The following is a 20,360-nucleotide window of genomic DNA, read 5'->3' as shown; positions in this document are numbered from 1 at the left end:
CCGTTTGGTGCCACATTCCAAAACCTAGATCACAGATGCTTGGATAAATGCTTATAAATGCTTGGATTGATGGATAAACTAATGTTTTCTTCTTTTCTTCATATTCATTTACTTGCAAAGGCTCCAAACATCTCGAAACTGTAATTCCAGTGGACATTCATCTCACCAGTATGATCAGCCCTCCTGGGGAAAAAAAAAAAAACAGTTGCATTTAAAATGCAGTTATCTATATTTTATGATGTAACAAAAGCTCTCCCCACCTTCCACATGTGCCATAAAATATACAGATAAAACTGAGCATGCACATATATTTCCATGTCAGCCTGCATCGCCCGCTTCGCTCACATGCAGTAGAAACAATTGCTTTGATAACACTTTCACAGTCCTTGAATCCTCCTCAGCTGTGTGTAATTGGTTTACAGCGCAAAGTAGGAATCACGAACGCTTACTGCGGTGTGAAAACTGCTCAGCGCTGCGTCTCTGTGAACGCACTTGATTATCATATCGACTGTGATTGTGTCTGATGGAGATAATCAGGCATGTCTTTTAGAAATAGCATCATTTTACAGGACTATTAATCTTTGTTCTGTATTTCATTTATTTACCGGCAGTGATGTTTAATCTGTCAAAGTCAATATCAGACATTTATTAGCTCTCAATATGAATGAGCATCCTGCTTCAAACTGCTAAAAAAACCAAACAATGCTGCATTCCCTCAGTGACATGGCTTTTCTGTGTCTTTCTCCCTTTTTGTTTGGTTTTGCAGGAGATCGTGGACAAAGACGGCAACAGCAAGCTCCTCTCCTTCACAATCCCATCTCTGTCCAAACCTTCGATATATCATGAGGTGGGGCTCCTCTCTGTTCTGTGTGCCCATGATGTTTATATTTTTCACCACACCTGTCTTTCTACTCTTTTCTTTCACTTCCTGTTTCACTCTCTCTGTCTGTGCCTCCTTCCCTCTGTTTATTGGATCGGTAGAGAGGCTTATTGAAGTGGCCATTTGGCTTGTACCTCCTGAGAGTCATTAACCTCACCTTCGGGGCGTATCCGTCTATACCATTTCTCTAATTCCAAGGCCAATGTAGGAAAAACTTATCAAGGATAAATCCTTTTCTCTTTTCTGTCTTACTCTTTTTCCTCTTTAATTATTTTAAAGGCAGTTTAGTTTTTAGTCTCTGTCGTGCTGGGTTTGTTCAATCCCCCACCATCATACCTGACTGCTAAAACACGGCATAGTATCGACTATTGTGTTGAGCTGGAATTCATTAGCAAGATGTTTAACCGGACATGCTGACCTAGGACCATTTACCTAATTTTCTTTTTCTACCCAAGGCTAAAAGAGTAAAGTGTATTTTCATACAGTATGACAGCTCTCTGTGTTTCCAAGGGTGGGTGGGTGTGTGTGTGTGTGTGTGTGTCGGTGAGTGTTGATGAGACTACAGTGTGTGGCGTGTGCTGAAGGCGATTTATCGCTGTAATTACAAGCTTGAGAGGCTCTTCCCTCCATGCTGAGAGAATGAAGAAAGCATGGAGGAGAGAACGGAGAGGAGGGGAGGGGGTGTGCATGAATCACAACAAGCTACCTCGGCTGTAGTACAGCTCAGCACATCACGTGGCATTATCCCCAGGCTTCCAGCATTAGCATACTCTCCAGTCTCTCTTTTTGAATTAATCCATCCTCCCCTTCCTCTTCTCTGCTCTGAGTCATTACTCAGACTATTTGGGACGGACTATCAATTCAATTTAGGGGTGACTTTTGCTCTGCGCACCATCAGAGTGAAGTGGCCTTGTTGATATAATCTCACTTGCACATATATTAAGATTCCACCTGTGCTTCTTCTTCTTTCTATTGTACTCATGCAAGAAAGAAAACATTTCCTTCATTATTATTACTATTAATATTATTGTTAATAACCAAATTTGTATACATACAGTACTCTGCACGTGCCTGTTGCCAATACTGCTAATACAATCACAAATCATTCAAAAAATCTACAGAAGCACAAAATAAAAAGCAAAAGAAATAAACTTAAGGTGCTGATGAACCACATTAGTCTAGAGTTGTACCAGTATACGTGGTGAGATAACACCAGATTGACTTAGTTAGCAGATAACGGCCGAAACAAAAGCCATGTATATGTTGTTTGATGTTTAGACTCTGCTTTTTATTGTATTTTGCCGCTTTAAAACCTGTCATTATAGGTTTGCAGAAAGAAACAGACAGAAACACGAGTTACGTAGTTAAAAGTTAGAAGATTTCTAAGATAAATGGAACATCGCAACAGATTCGATCAGCAGAAGACGTTTCATTTGTGCAGTGATTTTTCCCAAATTTTAGAAACAGATGTATAAGGCCAACAGAAAGAAGTTGTTTTTTTGTCTGTAGTCTAGTCAAATATGAGTTTGGCAGAGATCCAGCAGTCAAATCATTCTGCTATAATAAAATCTGAACACTAATCATCTGAGTACAGCAGAGGCACCACTCTGCCAATCGACAACTTGAAGGGCCTAGCAGCTCGTTTGCAGTTCATCTTGCCTGCTACAGTCGCAACTCATTTATCTTTTCTCTGTGCAATGCTGTTGTGTTTTTAAGATTTTAACTTTTTGTATTGTTGTCTATGATTTTGTTAATTAACTTATCGATCCTCATAATTATGTCTGTTTTTATTGGATTGTGCCCTCTGTAAAGGGCTTCGGTCAACATTTGTTTTTACTCTACAGTATAATTAAATTGATGATTTATTTTACTAGCTTATTAGAAGCAGAAGCAGCTGCATCACTAAAAGTCAACATGGTGGGAAAGAGTTGTATTAACTGTGCTTTTTCTGCTGTGTATGTGTTTGTTTAGCCTTCTAGCCTGGGGTCCATGGCATTGACAGAGGGGGCTCTGTGTCAACACGACCTGATCAGAGTGGTGTACAGCGGCCTCCATCCTCAGAGAGAGACCTTCACTGCTCAGAACAGGTGCGGCTCATGTGAGAGACGCAGCACAGACGTCACAAAAGAGATTAAATTGCAGCGGTTACAAAACATCGTGCCGTCTAATGTACTAGATGAGCGGCCGGGAGGAGAAACCTTTGTTGCTTTTTTGGATACAGAGAAGCTCTGTAGCCTGTTCTGCTTCAGCAAACATGTCTGGCATCACCAGGCTGAATCCAGTTTCTGCTCTATGGATGTCATCATTCCCTCTTATTTATCCTTTCACGACAAAAAAGTTTCTTTCCCCCTCGCATCTCACCCTTCCCTGTAAGATGACAAAGACCTTTTAAGACGATCAGACCATAACCCTCAACCCTCATTCATCTTTCTCTGCCCAGACTCAGCAAGCCTGAAAGCTTTTTTGGCTCTCATATATTCTCTGCTGCTGTGGATGAATGATAATCTCAGTATAGTAATGAAGCGAGCTGGAATCCTGCCAGAAAATGGCTCTCTAAAGCACTGAAATGAGTTGCACTCTGTACATGTATTTATTTTCAGTGACACATGCGCAGAGACGGTCAAACATCAGAACTATCAGAGCTGATAATGTATGGGCAGAACAGATTATGTGTTTTACAGAGCAGTGTGGCCCTTGGCTATGAGGAACATGGGAGCATCATAAATATACTCAGTGGATTTCAGGTGGGCCAGGCCTTCTAACTTATCTGGAAATCCATTTGTTGTGGTTCAGATAATGTTTATGAGAAGAAAGCCCAAAGCCCCAGAGAGCTGCACTCACAAATAACCTCAATTTAAATGGAATATTTGTTTTGAATAACATCTTTGTTCTTGCCGTTTATCTACCTACATATATCTCTGTTTGTACTGTATAACTACAGCAGCTCTGTGTGATCTGCTGTCTTTTAAACTTAAGTGCAAATGACATGTGAGCTAGTAATTGTCACATTTAAACAGAAATGGTACCTTCATATATTAAAAAAACAAACAAATGCACAATTTTGCACCTAGTTAATAACTGAATCATCCATATTTAGTAGGTTTAATATATCAGACATATTCTTTATATAAATTCCACTACTGATTAGAATTGTTTTTCCTTTATTTTTTGTTTTTAGATATATTTTTGGGGGTGTTTAATGCCTTTTATCAGAGAGTATTTCAGAGTATCTGCAGGTCTTTAAAAGTCTTTAAAAACATTCAATTCATTTCCCTCAAAAAAGGTCTAAAAGATATTCAAAAGTCTTAAATTTCATTTACAGGTCTTGAATATTTTTTGTGGCCTGTCATAGAAAGTAACAGCAGTTAGTTTGTATGTGACTGTGGGCTGTTGGGAGACATTCTCCATCTATAAACTAACATTGGGATTGTTTCCTCAGTGGATTGTGCTGCAGAAAGCTGTTTCAGTCAGACCTGTATTAAACCCTGTCACTACTGCTTGCTACAGTAGCTAGGAAACTCATCCACTCATAACGGACAACTGCTAAATTTAGCAGAAACCTAAATCAGTTCATTACTTTGCAATCGGTAAATCCAGCCATCAATATTCTGCTAGTTATCTGGGTTCAGGTCACGTTAAGTGATTATGTTACCAGGAATTGTTATTATACAGTTGAAAACATGAATGTCAATAAATTCATGTAGCTGTAGGCCTTATTGTCGATACTAGTTTTCCATCATTCCTTGACCGCTAAGACCTTGAAAAAGGTATTAAATTTCATTATATGTCATGTTTAAAAGGCCTATAAAAGTCTGAAATTTAATTTGGTGAACACTGCAGAAAACTGTAGAGAGATGGGACATGAGGGGACTGACGAGCAGCAGAGGTCCCTGATGGGACTCTAGCTGGGAATGTTGTAATTAGTCACCCCTAGGCCACCGGGGCGGCCCCAATTGCAATTTTTAAGAGAATTATTGCCAGATATTGTACCAATAAACTGACGATAAGTTGTGCACCCCTAGCACCAAGTATAAGTACATGATGTAAGGGTGATAACTGCAGTATATGAAGCTGTGCTGCATACAGTACAGTAATTACAATAAACAAAGCTGCTTAGGCAAGCAGATTACTAGGCAGACCGTTTAACAGTTCATAAAGTTAATAAAATTGCTTGAGCAACTCTATGTAATTGTCTTCAGTAAAGGCGTCACAAAGAAATAATTGGTTAGAATGTGTAACTTATGGACAAGTTGAGGTTTAGTTGAAATCGAAAAAAATGTGCAAAAATGTTCTTGCATACACAACATTGTTGGTGTTTTGACATACTGCATAACATGAATACTTGGACTTTATTAAGGAGTCTGTATTATTGTGCTTGTTTCTGACTGTTTGTGGTCATTGTTGTTGCAGGTTCGAAGTGCTGTGTTTCCTCATGCTCTGCTACAACTCTGCTGTGGTCTACATGCCCCTTTCCTCCTATCAGTCAGTCTGCAGAATGAGCTCACGGTGAGAAAAACAATTTTTCTCTCACCCACAGTTTTGTCCTTTCTGTGCCAATTTAGCGACCACCCTCCCTTATTCTACCTAGGATTAAATCACCTCTGCCCTGTAGCCATGCACTGACCTCAATAATAGAAGTCCATTTTGCAGCAGGATTTGACAAGTATGGTTTCATTAGAGCTCTGGTGGTCTGTGATCATCCAGTTGAAAGCATCGCTGTTGGATACCCATCTGAGTCTGTCTGTCTTGGAGATACAGAGATGCCCTGGAGTTAGGAGAAAGGATCAATGTGGAATTCACAATATGAAGGTCTGTGCCGCAGCCGCCGCCCCGGTGATTGTTCCACCGCAGCGTGCAGACCATTCAGGATATGAAGACTTCCCTACTGTGAGCAAGCAGACAGACAACGCCTGAAGCCAGGCTCAGTCTAGACAGACGGCAAACTGTGACTGTGAAGATTGCAGAGCGCGAAAACAATGCTCACTCTTTGAGTTTAGCCTCACCGTGTAGATCCCGATCCCCCTGTCGTCTAACCTTGCCTGATCTCTACGAGCGTAAAGTAGTTAAAATGTTGCTGTCCTTCCTCGCTGTTTGATGTTTGTTTAGTTTACTCAGGAAGTGACTGATGTTCCTTTTTAGTTGCCCTTCCCCTCCGGGCTCATCTAATCTGTGCTGCAGCAGTTGGAGGGAATTTACTAATGTGTATGTGTGTGTGTGTGTGTGTGTTCTCCTCCTCAGGTTGTGTGTATGTGGCTTCCCCCGGCAGCAGCAGAAGCTTTGGAGGGAGCCGTGCAACCGCGTGCTGCTGGACCCCGAGTTCATGGTGCAGATGCTGACTGCTGTTTATCACGCCATGTATGTATTTTCAGATGTCTTTCATGCCATTTCTCACCCTTTCTCACATTGTACGCTTATTGTAATCAGTGAAAAACACCTGTTAGTGAGGATACGGAGTGAAAGATATCAGGTAACTGGGAGATGACCTTGTGTTTGTTCCTCACATTCACAGATAGTATCACGACGTCCCCTCACGAGCTAACTAACACAATATTTCTCATTTTTGTTTTATCTGCCTCTGCGGGACGTCGCTAATGAGGGCAGTCTCTATTCTAGTTCGCTGGGATGTACCGCAGAAAATCTCCTAACGGCATATGCTACCAAGGACAGAAGCTCCACACTGTACAGACTGATTACATCAGCAGTGCATTGTGGGAGCAGGTGATTTCATCCCTTATGAGGACAGTCGTTGCAAAGCTGATTAAAGCTCCTTGATGATAGCTCGTCCTCAGAGATGGATCCCCTGATACGCTAGTGACCAAAATCACCAAGTACAGTGGGAGAGAATGAGTACGCACTCTGCCTCGTGGCCCCCAAGAGGGTACACAGCAGCAATCAGGAGATTGGAGCAGTCGGTGCCGCTGGGGAAAAAAAACAGACAGTGTGTGTATGTGTGAGAGAGAGAGAGAATAATAGCCTTTTTTTAGTAATCCCCACAATAAGTCACCTCAGCGCCAGCCCAAGCTCTCACATTCACCCTTGGCCCGAGCAGGCGCACATGAACATGACGCTCCACACATGCAGAGGGACCTTGGCACTCGCTGAGGACACTCTTGGATTTAGGTTAATATGTCCCCTAATGCCTCAGCGACGTAATGCCACATGAGAGAGAGAGAGAGAGAGAGAGAGACGTGCAGGGATACGAGGACAAATATATAGATGCATGCCCAGTTTTTTGTTTTTTTTTCCTTGTCAGGTTTGAAATTTATTCTGGAGTGATTTTTTTTTTCTCCAGCCCTCACAACATCAGAGAGTCCATTTTACCTGCCCATTCATCCCATTCTTTTTATCTTGAGTCTAAAGGGAGCCCCATTCATTTGTCCTCAGCTGTGTGATTTTTGCATGTGCAGGACCAGATCAAAGAGAATTAAGCTACGCAGCCCTATTTTATTTATTTTTTTATTTTTAATTACATGTACACTTTATTTATTTATTTATTTATTTATTTATTTATCATTGCGGTTCCTTTCATCCCTTTTTGACTGAATCTGGGGTTTGTGGCATCATCATCTTCTGCAAAGCTAATGACAACTCTCATTCTTAGTCAGGAGCTGGGTGATTAACCAAGCATCTACTGACAGCAGCGCTCATAAATTTCCTCTTTTTGTTTCTGTCAGTGTGTTCACTACGAGTCTCCTGCAATTTTAAAGAGCCGTGCCCTAAATTACTACAACACAAAAGCGGTCATCTGGTCTGTACTTACACCTCGTCTCACTTTCGTTCCACATCTTGATTCAAAACAAAGCAGCGTGCAATGATGAGCGCTAATGCTTTAATACAGTAGTTTAAAAGCCAATTTAAAACATGATCTCAGCAGATCTTCGAGTACAGACTGTCAGAACATCAGTAATACTTAAAAAGTTATATTTTTTTACATGTTTTAATCATTTATTAATTTACCAAGGCTTAGGTAATTATCATGGTATTGTTTTATGGTCATATCACCCTGCTGTATCATACTGTGTGTTGAACACATCAATCCACCGTCATTTATTAGTTTGCATTATTTTCAAGTAATTAGTGTTAATGGGAGATGACTTACAGAGAGATGACAACATATTGACATGACTCAAAATAGCACACTTAATAATTTCATAATTACCAAATTGGTAATATTTTGTTTATTTGTTGTGAAAATAATAACTGAGAGCCCACATGTCCTCTAACTACACAGGGAGTCCTTTAAAGTTTTTCCTAATGCATTTTTTAACAGTGATATTTCTGTTTTTGTTTATCTTTAACGGTATAGCTGAAGTAATTCATGTCATTTCTACTTTCAGGAAAACAGGTTGGACAGTCAATAGTGTAAAAGAAATATGATCAGTCAGACAGATCAGACTAGGATATGTGACCAACATCTCCTTCCCTCGTTTATTGTAGCCACAGGCATTACTAAATAACTGAAAATAGTTCAGTGGATGTGACTCAGACATCAAGGCATCTTGTCAGACACTCCTGTTTACTCAGTAAGGCTCACAACATGACGTAGTTAAATGCGTGTGCGTGTGCGTGTGTCTGTGTGTGTGTTCTTTTTTTGTTTTGTGATGTGTTGTGTAGATACAATGGAGAGTGGGAGATGGGGCGGGAAGCTCTCGAGGACATTCTGTACAGAGCCCAGCTGGAGCTTTACTCCCAGCCTCTTCTGGTAAGACCAAAAGCATTGTTTGTATGGACTTAAACACCAAGAGATCAGTTCAACCTGTGTGTAACTGTGGAAGTCAAGTCAAATGAAGTGCCTTATTTTTCTTAAATCAGCACATGCTGTCCACAATCTTTTAAAGTCAGTCGTCATAGCCATGTCAGAGATCTTGTACAGCATTCCTGCTTTAGTCATTTATCCGCATAGTGATCTGCATCTGTGCATGTGTCACCCTCAGCTGGGGAACGCCATGAAGAACTCGCTGCCAGACAGCGCTCCCAACGAGCCACAGGGGCGCAAGGTGCTCCAGGTGGAGGTGACACCCACCATTAGCCGCATCTCCATCTCAGCCATCACCACCGCCTCCATACGACGGCACCGCTGGAAGAGAGAGGGTAAGGGTGCAGCCCCGGGAACAACAGGAGAGCACGCGAGAAAAGGCCGCGGTGCAGGAGAGATCAGAGTAGATATGACAGCAGCACAGTAGATTCATCACAGTACTTTTTGTTTGTCATTCTTGTTATTAATTTAGCACCCCGAGGGTAGGTTGGATAAGAAATGTTATGTAAGGAAGGGGACCAGTGATCAGCCATGATTTAAGCTATAAACTTACAAGCTGTCACCTTTTTTTTTTTTTTTTTTGATCTGTGAAAGGCAACAAGAGGGAACTATTTGGTGAGAGAATTACTTTTCTGGTGTTTGTCCTTAACAGTGAGAAGGAAATCTGTTTTCTGTCCAAATGGCGTTTCGTGTCAGTTACTGTATGTAATTGTGTTCATATAGTCTCACGCTCACTGCTCTTTATTGATCTTTCTTTGCTCGTCTTGTCTATTAAGTGTGTGCTGTGCTTTGTATCACCAGTTAAATCGGTGCAATGAAACCTTGTGGTTGCTCAGTTTAAAAGAAACTCACAACAAAATGGTGCCTGTAGATTCTACCGCCTCCATTTTTACTCAGTAGATGGGCGATTAATGGGGCAGTTCATTTTTAAAATGCCATTGCGTTCCCCTTTTTCCTATATTTTATGATCTACAAATCAATTTGCAGACAACTGTTAGGCCTGCTGTGCCCATGATGAGGCCCGAGTCAGTTCAGGCTTGCTGGCACTAAAGAAACACGTCTCCCCGTCTGTGTTGTTGACTCCCAGATTGTTTTGACTTCTCAACCGAAGCAGAGTTGAGCATCACCGTCAATCCTCCTAGCCTCGCCCAACAAGAGCAACAACAACAACAACAACAACAACAACAACAACACCACAATCCCTGGGACCCAACAGCCAAAGAGGAGAGAGGAGGGCGGCCTCACAGCCACCACAGCAGCAGCAGCAGCATCATTCCCCCCATCACACTTGAGGGTAGGGGACAGGGGCGGACGCTCAGAGCAGAGAGGGTCTCAGGAGGAGGTGCCACTTCGATCTGTATCCTCCCAACCCTCCTCCTCCCTCTCCTCTTCCTCCTCCTACCCCTCCTCAACTTGAGAGGGTTCACTCTGCCGTTCCCATTCTTGGCTGCCTCTTCACTTCCCCAGAGTATACTAACTCATCCAGTCTATAAGACCCTCAGCCAACAACCCCTCTACTACCAGACCACTGCTGTTTTTCGTCTCACCCAAAAGTGGAAGAGTCGCCTATTCTGGGTTTGAAGGAAGTGCGGCTAGTGGCCATTTTGCATGGGCCTTTCATCATGTCATATCCTCTCTCTTTCCTCATCGTGCCTACTCCAGCGTACTTTAGACTGCTGCCCTTGTCACTCACTGAGCATGATCAGTGCCCAGCCTTCAGCTTGACCTTTTGAGGAAGCCGGCTTTCTCAATCCTTCAGAGCTAGTAATTGATTTTATTGATTTATTTTTTTCTGTAGTTAAAACAGGAAAAATACATTAGTTTAACTAAACTGGCAGAGCACCTGACATCTTGTTTCAGTGCTGCCCCTCGCTGTGGCATTTTTGGGTCACTCAGGCCAGCAGCACCCATCTGCTGCCTCCATTCTGCAGGGAGAGGCCCTTCCATTTTGTTTTTTTCAGTCCAGCAGCTTTGTTGTTGTTTACTGCTAATTTTGTGTTCTGCCATGATACGTATTTTTCCTCAGCTCAGTGAGTGGGAACGAGCCCTTCATCATGCATGCGCACGCTACAGTAAGCTTCTCAAATTACTGCCAAAACATGAAACTCTGAAAGCTAACATTTCAAATGACACGGCCAAGTGAGCAGACTTATCCAAACAAACAAATTAACAAATCCAATACTTTGCACAGCAGAGACGATTCCACTGCCAGGACTTATCATACGGCCCATTTTGTCTTGTCGAATGTGTCATCATTTCCATGTGCGGTTGCTCCATATTTTTGAAATCTTGAAACATCATTCAGACTGAAGTTCAGCTCATTCCCTAGCTGACGGTCAATGTTTGTCAGAGTGCCATCCCCTTCTCTTCGCACTATCTTTCACTGAATTCTGTTCAACTGTGGTGAAAGAATCCTTAAAGTTCTTTCAGTAGACAGAAATCTGCCACCCAGTTAGTCAGACCAGTCATCGATGGTGTTACAACTACCTGATTCTGAACACGCTGTACATAATTTAGTTTGGGGCTGCATTGCGGTGACATGTTGGTTTTGCATGTTTTGGCCCATTAAGTACTTTTTTTTTTTTTTTAAACTGGTTTCCTTCCTTCCTTCCAGGAAGCAATTGGTTTTTCGTTTGTGACTCAAATCTTGCTTGAGATAGCTATTCGATCATAACAAACATTTAAGCTTTATTTTTTGTATGAAGCATACATTATCATCACAGTTTTAAAAAGTCTCCCTCTTGGTGTGTTCAAGGACGCTTGGAAAATGGCACAGTCTGTTCTGTGGTGGTACATGTTTACAAAGAAATTACAAAATTCACATTATATCCTTTTCACTCAGGCTCATTATTTAAATATACTGGATTATTTGTCTTGAGCACATTTCAGGCTCTTCAGGCTGATATTCATGGCATCCTGAAATCAATGGCAAGCATTTTAACGTATTGCTTAAGAAAACGTAAGTAAGGCAAAAACATGCAAAGCCACTGTACAATCCTTTTGACTGCAGCCTTGTTTGTAAAGCTTAGACTTCAGAACTTCTAGTTCCTCATTTGAGATTGGGATGTGACGGCTCGCACACTGGCCCTTTTTGCCTTTTGGGCTGTCAGCTCTAACTGGAGTGCTATTGATCTGATGAGGTTTACGGACTTGCCTCAGTACTCTCCACAGATTGGCAGGCTCGTCTCGACTGGCCAAACCAAGTGACCGCTGGGCCAATGCTGCTGGAGAAACGAGGGATGGGGCGAGCATGTGTCTTCTCCTTATGTTATGTGCATGTCAGTCCAGACCTTTTTTTTTTTTCTGCTCACTTCCTCCATTTTTTTTTTTTTTCTGGTGCTGCCTGTTGGTTCCCTGTTGTCCAATTTTGCTTGTCCCAACGGTGCATGATGGAGACGGACGGCTGGTCCTCCCTCTCTTCTTTTAACAGGCTTTACCTTGCATATGTTGATAACATTCTTCTTTCTCTAACTCAATTTATCATCTTTTTCCCTTTCAGCTTTCAAAGAATGAGGTCATAAATGGATTATAAAATGTTTTATCGTTTAGATTAATTCATGTCAATGTTGTGCCTGTTTACCAAATATCCACCAGAAATTATTTAATGTTTAATACACAGTATATTGAATATAATATTTTTGTCAGGCAGGTTATTGAGCTCACAGTTTCCTACAATAACAGGTAGTCAGATTGTAGTCGATCTGAGTTACATCAGATGATTCAAAGCTCAAGGTCATTGTGTACTATATTGGATTATACGCCTGTTTGGTGCATAATGAGTGAGTTAATGAAGTCGCATCCTCTGTCGAGTGTGAGTGTCAGTGCTGGCCAAGTAGAAGGCAGCTAATTTACTCTCCTAATTTATTCTTCAGTATTTACAAACACTACAACATCATTATTATTATTATTCTCATTGCTTAGATTAATCATAGTTTGTCACAGGGCTGTTGACATCACTGTTAACATGAACCAGCAGCTGAGATTCTGCCATTTCTCCAGATTACTGTTAAAATCCGTCTAGATTCCTAATGTTGGTACTTTACTATTAATAGTTATTGGCTTACAGTAGTTTAGATGATGTTTGTAACTGCCTGCCCAGATCTTGTGTGTCAAATTTAGTAAAAACAATGAATTTAATAGCATTAGGTTTTTAAGCACCTTTCACATTGAGATAATGTTTACATGTGAACAATCACCTCAGTCGTTGTCTGACCTTGCTCACTTTTCTGTTTGTCTATCATGCTTTATTTTTGTGTATATGTCTGTTCGTGCTCAATGTTTAGATGCTGATGGCATGAGCGGCGGGGAGGATTCCTTCAACGTTAACGACCCAGACGAGGGCTTCTCCTCCGGGGCGTCAAACAGCAGCCAGCCCAGCGGCACTAAGGCAGGTGGCAGCGTGGGTCAGAGGGGAGGCAGCCTGAACAGCAGCAGCAGCAGCATCAAGAAAGCCATCACAGCCCGGCTGTCTCGGGATAAGGAGAGGGAGAAGGAGCGAGAGAGGGAGAGAGAGAGAGAGAGGGAGAGGGAGAGGGAGAGGGGGGCGGAAAAACAAGCCGAGTTGTTGGCAGATCACCAGGCTGTTGTGAGGAGGCATCACCAGAGGCAGCAGTCACCTCCAGCCAGCATCAACTTGGATGCCATCCAGCTGAGTCCCATAAAGAAGCACCTGAGCTTCCCTGTCGGGCCCACGCTGGTACGGACTGGCAGCACCTCCTCCAGCAAGTCCTTTGACTGCATGAATTTCAACCTAAATGGAGGCGGGGAGGACCGGGAGGACCGGGAGGAGGCGACGGGCGGCTCAGACAAGGAAGGGGCGCTTCCAGCAGGCGGCTCCCACCGCCACTCCACCATTAGCCTGCAGGAGGAGCATCTCATCAGGCCAGAGGATGCCCGGGACCTCCTGTCCCCTGGAGCTCCTCTGACCAAGCAGTCCCGCTCCCCCAGCTTCAACATGCAGATCATATCACAGGTCTAACGTGCAGTGTAGGGCATGGTAGACACACACACACACACACACACACACACACACACACACACACACACACACACACACACACACACACACATAATACGTATTCATAACACACATCCTCATGCAGTTTTTTCTCTGGAACTCTTTACAGCCCTACTGCGACAACTTCTGTCTACCTATCTGTGTTTGAGAGTGTGTGTGTGTGTGTGTGTGTGTATGTGTGTTTGCGAGTGCAAGCACACATCTTCAGATCTCAAAGAGTTGTGTCTCCACCCCTTTTAACATCCATTCAAATTTTATCTCAACCTGTATTCGTTGCTGGCTGTTACTGAGAATGCAACAAGTGAAAAGCAGTAAAACACGACTGCTCACTGCTGTAACTACAGTTGAGTGTAAAAGAGTCCAGCATGTCACTGCATCCTCCCTTCTAACCAAGCTGAGCGTTCCACACAGAGACTCGCCTCAAAAGGTGGAAACGTGGAGAGAAAACTGGAAAGGATGCCACGCTAGCTGTAGGGGGGTTTATGACATTTCAGAATTTTTGAGTTCCTGACTGAATCAGTCAAAAATGAATCAGCAATAACACTTACTGTTGCTCATGTGGAGAAGAGTGGGGATTATTTCTCTTTCTCCTCATTCCTTCCCTCTCATTCCCGGGCTCACGTGCAATCGTTCTTGCTGATTATCTTCCTTTTTAATTGCTGTTTTTAATCAGGCATAAATGGTTTTATGGATAACATTTCTTTAAATGTTTTTTTTTTTCTTTTTTTAAAATCACAATCCAAAGAAGGTAGCAAGTTTTTTTTCCCTTCACTTTTTGATGATGGTTTTTGCAGAAATCAGTCAGACCCAAGTGATTACTGCGTTTTCAGCCCATGACGGTTATTTTATTCTGTTGTAATATTCTCATTTGATCTGTTAAATCAAACTTTTAAGATTGTTGTAAAACCAAACTGGAATGTGGGAAGGGGTTGTCTCGCCCCAAGCTGTTAACTGGACAAATCTGAAGAAATCACAACTGTGCAGCTGCAAGAGGATATAATTCGTCTTGTGACTTGATTTAAAATCTAAAAGCTGAATCTTGTGTAAAAACTGCATTAAAACGTTGTAGATAGTGCAGGTTTATGTCTGAAGCTTAAGGCAGTTGGATTGTTATTGAATGGTTCAAACCATTTAATGGGTCCTTCCATCTGAAAGCACTTGTTGGTGTGTTTGTCAGTCTGTGTTGAGGCCGTGGCTAGTGTGAGGTGTCATTTCTGAGCCGGTGAATTACTGCCCTCCGGAGGCACGTACAAGTCACTGCGCATCAGAAGGCACCATGACGACCGCTTCGTGTTTTGTGCTCTGATTGGATGCTCATGAAACATTTTGTTCTACCTCATTGTGTGTTCACCTGCCACTCAGACACCTCCCAATCAGACGCGGGATTCAAAGACCCCTCATTAGATTTGAAACCGGAGGGCTTGAAACAGTTGGGGGGATTATTTAGTGGAGACCAAAATGGTTTCACACTGCAACTGTAATGACACTGTAAAATCTGTGTGTGTGTTCATGTGAGGAGTTGTGACTGAATATCTCGGCCTTGCATTTCAGTTCAATCACATCATGCACAAAAATCTAGCTGCAAACCAGGAACACGACTGTCTTTGTCTTCAGGTTATTTTTCTTTTTGTATATCAAACAACCACGTTGGAATTAATCAGATTATTTTAATTTCCTAGAAATGTCCTGCTTATCTTTTTTATGTAATGATTTTTGAAGTGCAATTTGTTTTTGTTTTTTATCCTCATGTGCATGGAGTTGGATCTCTTCTGCTGTTAAATGCCTGCATCTGCACACAGTGCTAGCTAGCCTTCTGTAGTGCTCCCTGCCCAGGCTGAGTGATTTGAACATGGCGTGCTTGTCTGCATGTTTAGTGCCCCTGCAAAGCACTGCTGTTTCAGATGCGTGAAACGGCCAAGCGAGCCAAACCCAAGTCTTGTCCTTGTCTTTGCCAGATGTGCCAATACACATCCTCTCCTTATGTAAAGTCTTTGTTTTTGCTTGGGTGTCTTAAGTTTAAAAAGAAGTTTGCCTATTTTTCTGTTTACTAGTCTAATTTTGTAGTCAAGGGACTAAAAGGGATGTTTGGACGTATGGCTCAACGTGCCCTTAGATGCAGCTTCACCTTTTTTTTGCTATGAATTTCTTTTCACTCATCACGACTACAAAACACACTGTAGTTTCACAATCATTATTAAGCTTTGCTGTTCACATGTAAAAGCAGTATATTATGCGTCTGTGTAGATGTCAGCTGTTGTATTGCATTTCCATGTCTTGCTCACGTGCGTGTTTAAAAACGAGGATGAATGATAAATGTATATAAAACAGTTCAAGTCTGCAGTGAAAACCCTAACACACACTCATGCTCCTGCTGTGCTGGAATCCTTCACCAACTGCTGCTCCTGGTCCCGAGTGTGCACTTTAGCCTTAAACATTTCAGGCTCTCTGGCCTCACGCTACTCCTCCTCCTCCTCCTCCTGTTGGACTGAACTGTGGAAGAAGAAGAAGAAGAAGACAGAGAGAGGAGCGCGGCTACAGTTCACACTCTCACCTGGTCTGTCTGCTGTCATCCCTGTGCTGTGTGGCTCACGACGAGCTGTGTTCCCATTTGCTGTATTTTGCTGTGAGTTGAGTGGCACCTTTTTGCTGTTTTAAAACTGGTGACGTGTTCAGGTCATTAATATGAGTGCCCCTGACCAAGATTACCAGCAGCCATGTTGGTACTGTATGTTGACTTAGAGTAACGGATAGACCAATATCCCTCATTGTCTGGTGTTATTTGCATGTGATCAGGGCAGGAAATGAACACCAGCCAACAAATGTCAATACAGTTTGGCTGTGGCTGGTAATTTTTATCTGCCATCCATTTTGGCAGGTTTATAAGCCTAGAAATGTTCATAAGGTCCAGTTACATTTCAAAAAAAAAAAAACATCTACTGCAAATGATTAAAATATCACACTAAATTTGTACTTGGTTAGCCACTGTGGCTGGTGGACAAAGTTCATTTCCTGCCCTGCATGTGATAACTGTGGGCTTAGTTTTCATACAGTATAATGCACTTTAATCCATCCACCTCTCTCCTCAAGATAGTTATTGAAATGATATATATAGATGTGCAGATGTGTATACACTCAATGCAGGGTTTTAGTCTCTTTTAAAGAAGTACTTTTATGTGATGTCACATCCAACACAATGCTATTTTTGTTAAGTCTAAGGGTACAGCTATTTATTATTTTTTTCTTTTCAAAGCCAAAAAGTTGTGGGGGTCTGGAAGGTCTCAGGAGTTTATCAAAAAGCCACATTTTAAAAATGGCAGCACCAAAATTTCTGTTCTTGAGGTCAGAATTGATTCTATGCAACATTTTTTCCCCCTTTTTCTTTTTCAAGTATACGGGCTTTCATTAATCCTTGTCGGGTGGGATGGGGCAGATGCATTTAAGCTGATTCTTTAGTCCTCAACAGTGTCCCCATTTGATGATTCTGTTTATACACCCTGTTGTGGTGCTACAGAGCGAAGGACCTCATGTGGGTGAAATAAGAGGACCATCCCTGTTGTGCATTTGTCATCTGACTGCCCTCACAGAGAGAAAGCCACACCTGGACTGTTGGTGCATGTCGAGCCCTTCTGTCAGTTTGCTGCTCTGTGGCTCAAAGAGATTGGTGTATGAAATACAGATTATCAAAGATGAATCTAGTCTCAATGCTTCAGGGGAAGCTGCTGGAGATGTGATAACACTGTACTATTGATGTTGTATAAATGGAGAGAAAGACTTATTTTAAATCTTGTAAATAAAAAATGTACAAAAGTGAAAGCAAGATAAATATAAAAAAAAAAAACTGAAGACAAGTCTGAGATGTAGAGAGAAATTAATCTGTATATTGTTGAATAAATATTGTGATGTAAGGGAATTGAGTGTCGTCTGCTTTGTATGTGGAAGTGTTTCAATATGAGACTGTTCATTGTCGCTCATCAACACAAAAGAATGCTTGACCGGTTATGGATGTGCCCGAATATAAATACATTATTTGTTTCATACAAATATTTTAAAAACTATTTGTTGTCGAGAAGAAAAAATAACATGTCAAATACCAGCACGCAGATTGGCTACATCACTATCTCAGTCTCTCTCCTCTGCTCCGCTGTTATGTCTATCAGCATATCTCAGTGAGGGGAGTCACATCCACCTGCTACATGACACATTTCCTAATTTGGACATCACTCCCAGAGTTGGGGGGTGTTCCCCAGAGATAAAGCTGAGCTACTGACACATAAAGTGCTCTCAAGGGACTCTCCATAACCTGTTGTTCCCCTTCTCCTTTCCGCAAAATTAGGTTGTAAAAGTAAGAATTGCCTTTAAAGTTCTTCCCTACTCGTTACATGCTGAGCTGTCTCTGTGTTATAGGTGTATAAATAGGTAGAGGTCTATCTGCAACGAGGTGATGAGTAAAGTTTTAGCTCAGCAGTCAGAACAGTCATTTGTGATCTGGGAGACTCCAGTTCGAGACCTGGTGTGGGGACCTCCTTCGTAAGGTAGTTTATTCATGAACACTTATTGTAACACTTTAATTTTCTAAAATTAAAAGCGCAAGAAAAACAAACAGGATTTTTAAGCCTCTTTCCACTTTTATTCAAATACAAATACAAATACTGGGCTCTGCACATTCCTACGACCGATTAGCCCTGCACTCCTGTAACACTGTCGGATTCACAATGGACAGTTATAAAAAAGAAGGGTCAAAATCATGCATTTTTGTCAAAGCATGGCATCTATATTACCCATAACACAATTTGGCCCTGACAGTTTGGAGATTCAGGTGCGTTATGATGGCTAGTAACAGTTTATCCTCAAGCCATTCTCAAGCTGAGATGGTATGAGTTAACTTCTCTCTAACTTTTTATTTTGATCTCTTTAATTTCACACTCCCAGATTTTCTTACATTTTTCAACTTTAAGCTTCATCACCATCTGACTCAAGTGACAACACTTGAGGCAATTTGCAGCTCCCTCTGGAGCCTAAGAAAGGCTTTTCTCAAAGTTTCACTTATGCAGTAGTCTTCCTTTAGACCTGTAAACAGACTTTGAAGTGCAAAATTGGTGGAGTCCCCTCTAATAAATAAGCAAACTTAATATGTCAGTTATCAAAGTGCAGTTTAGTTCTATAAATGTGGCTAAAAATTGCTGGTTTACAGTACAGTCATATGAAAAATAAAACTATTAAAAACAGCAGAACAAAAGTTTTCAGATTTTTTTGCAATACACATTCATAAAGCTGTTCCTCAATGGGACCTTATAGCAGCTGATAATTCAACGATGTTAAAGTTCCTCTCCACTCAAAAATTTGTTTTGCTTATTGTTACTTTACTTGGATGTTTGAGCTGCAGTTTGCTACTAAAAGTGTATTTACATGCTGAAGGATGAAAAGTTTCTCTGTGCTCACCTTAAATCTGAGTTTAACACATGGACGTACCAGCAGGATTTGTGAAATCACAACCAGTTTGAAGCCAGTCATGGACCAAAATGCAACTTAAACAAGTGTGACGTGCACAGTAAACTTGAAACCTCCAGCACACAAACACTGAGAATGGACTTTTCAGTGAAGTAGAAGACATCTTGTGTCCAGCAGTTAACCTTTTGAAATGAATAATATTTGTATGTTCATAGATTGTGGATATGAGAATTTTGAAAAGCAGTAGATGTCATTTTAAGAATTTCATACCGGGCAGTTGAGCTTTTTTTGTGGAAAAACTTATCAAACACAAATTATTATTCAAAGCAGAACACTTAAACCATGTCTGGAGGGGTCTTAAAGGTTTATCTCACAAGACATTATTACATTTTAATCAAACACATTTTAGATTCAACTGCTTTCATTACATTTCTTCTTATTAAAAAAGCTGTTACTGTGCACCACAATCCAAATCAAAAAACAATTTATTGCAATAAGGTTTTAAATTGGAGCAAATACACTGCAGAGATACCCTTAAGTCCCCTTACAACATGTTCCAAGGTTGCGACAAGAGCTGTAATCAGTGGCGCTGTGCTGACATCTAGTGGTATTAGTTCACAACAACAATCAGTATTCAGCAGGTAAATTGATTGCTGAACATGACAGGATTGTTGCTTCCTAACAGGAATTCGTATCCAATATATGTTTCTAGATTGATTCACTACTTTGTTGGGAATCTATTAACTGTGCTCTAGTGGACAAAGTTGAAAAAAAGCTGAAAAGTCTTTAATTTGAATAATTTCTAGGCTGAACATGATATTTTAAATGATTGATTGCCACACGTTCATTTCCCTCAAACATCCTGCGATCCAAAACTTCATACTTCAACATTTACTGTGGTGCTAGCAGGGAGTCGACTTGATAGAATAAAACATTATTATTAACAATTGTTAAAATCAAAGACCCACAGAACTGTTTTTCTCAAAAGTGACAGAGCTTTACCAAGGACCAGTATTACCAATAGGACACTATTTTTATACTTTTAAAGTGACATCATGAACCCCATACAGTAGATGCATAAATCATTGTTTCATATGAGGGACCGTCAGGGACATTATTCAGCATTACCATACATATACATGTTCTTTTCCTCTCACATACACATGCGAAACCAAATTCATTCACATACTACACTGAAAATCTCAAAGACATACAGGTAAAATGCTTTTACATACACAAATGAAACACTCTCACACAAA

General features: G+C 41.3%; 1 protein-coding gene across 3 annotated transcripts in view; it reads left to right on the top strand.

Annotated features, from left to right (window-relative positions):
• The window catches only part of LOC122991741 (protein FAM126B-like), a 45,520-nt gene extending 27,957 nt beyond the window's left edge, over window positions 1–17,563 (top strand). For 2 of the 3 annotated variants that reach the window (XM_044365016.1, XM_044365017.1), the window contains exons 6-13: window positions 767–847; window positions 2,852–2,967; window positions 5,291–5,386; window positions 6,119–6,235; window positions 8,495–8,582; window positions 8,815–8,971; window positions 9,724–9,930; window positions 12,920–17,563. In XM_044365016.1, the coding sequence (XP_044220951.1) occupies window positions 767–847; window positions 2,852–2,967; window positions 5,291–5,386; window positions 6,119–6,235; window positions 8,495–8,582; window positions 8,815–8,971; window positions 9,724–9,930; window positions 12,920–13,614 (1,557 nt within the window). In that variant the 3' untranslated portion in view covers window positions 13,615–17,563. The remainder of the gene's footprint in view (window positions 1–766; window positions 848–2,851; window positions 2,968–5,290; window positions 5,387–6,118; window positions 6,236–8,494; window positions 8,583–8,814; window positions 8,972–9,723; window positions 9,931–12,919) is intronic. The other variant, XM_044365018.1, reaches the window with a different exon arrangement.
• The last annotated feature ends 2,797 nt before the right edge of the window (window positions 17,564–20,360 follow it).

The sequence above is a fragment of the Thunnus albacares genome, chromosome 11 (genome assembly GCF_914725855.1).
Source record: "Thunnus albacares chromosome 11, fThuAlb1.1, whole genome shotgun sequence".
NCBI classification, from domain to species: Eukaryota; Metazoa; Chordata; class Actinopteri; order Scombriformes; family Scombridae; genus Thunnus; species Thunnus albacares.
This window is presented reverse-complemented; position numbering and strand designations above follow the sequence as displayed.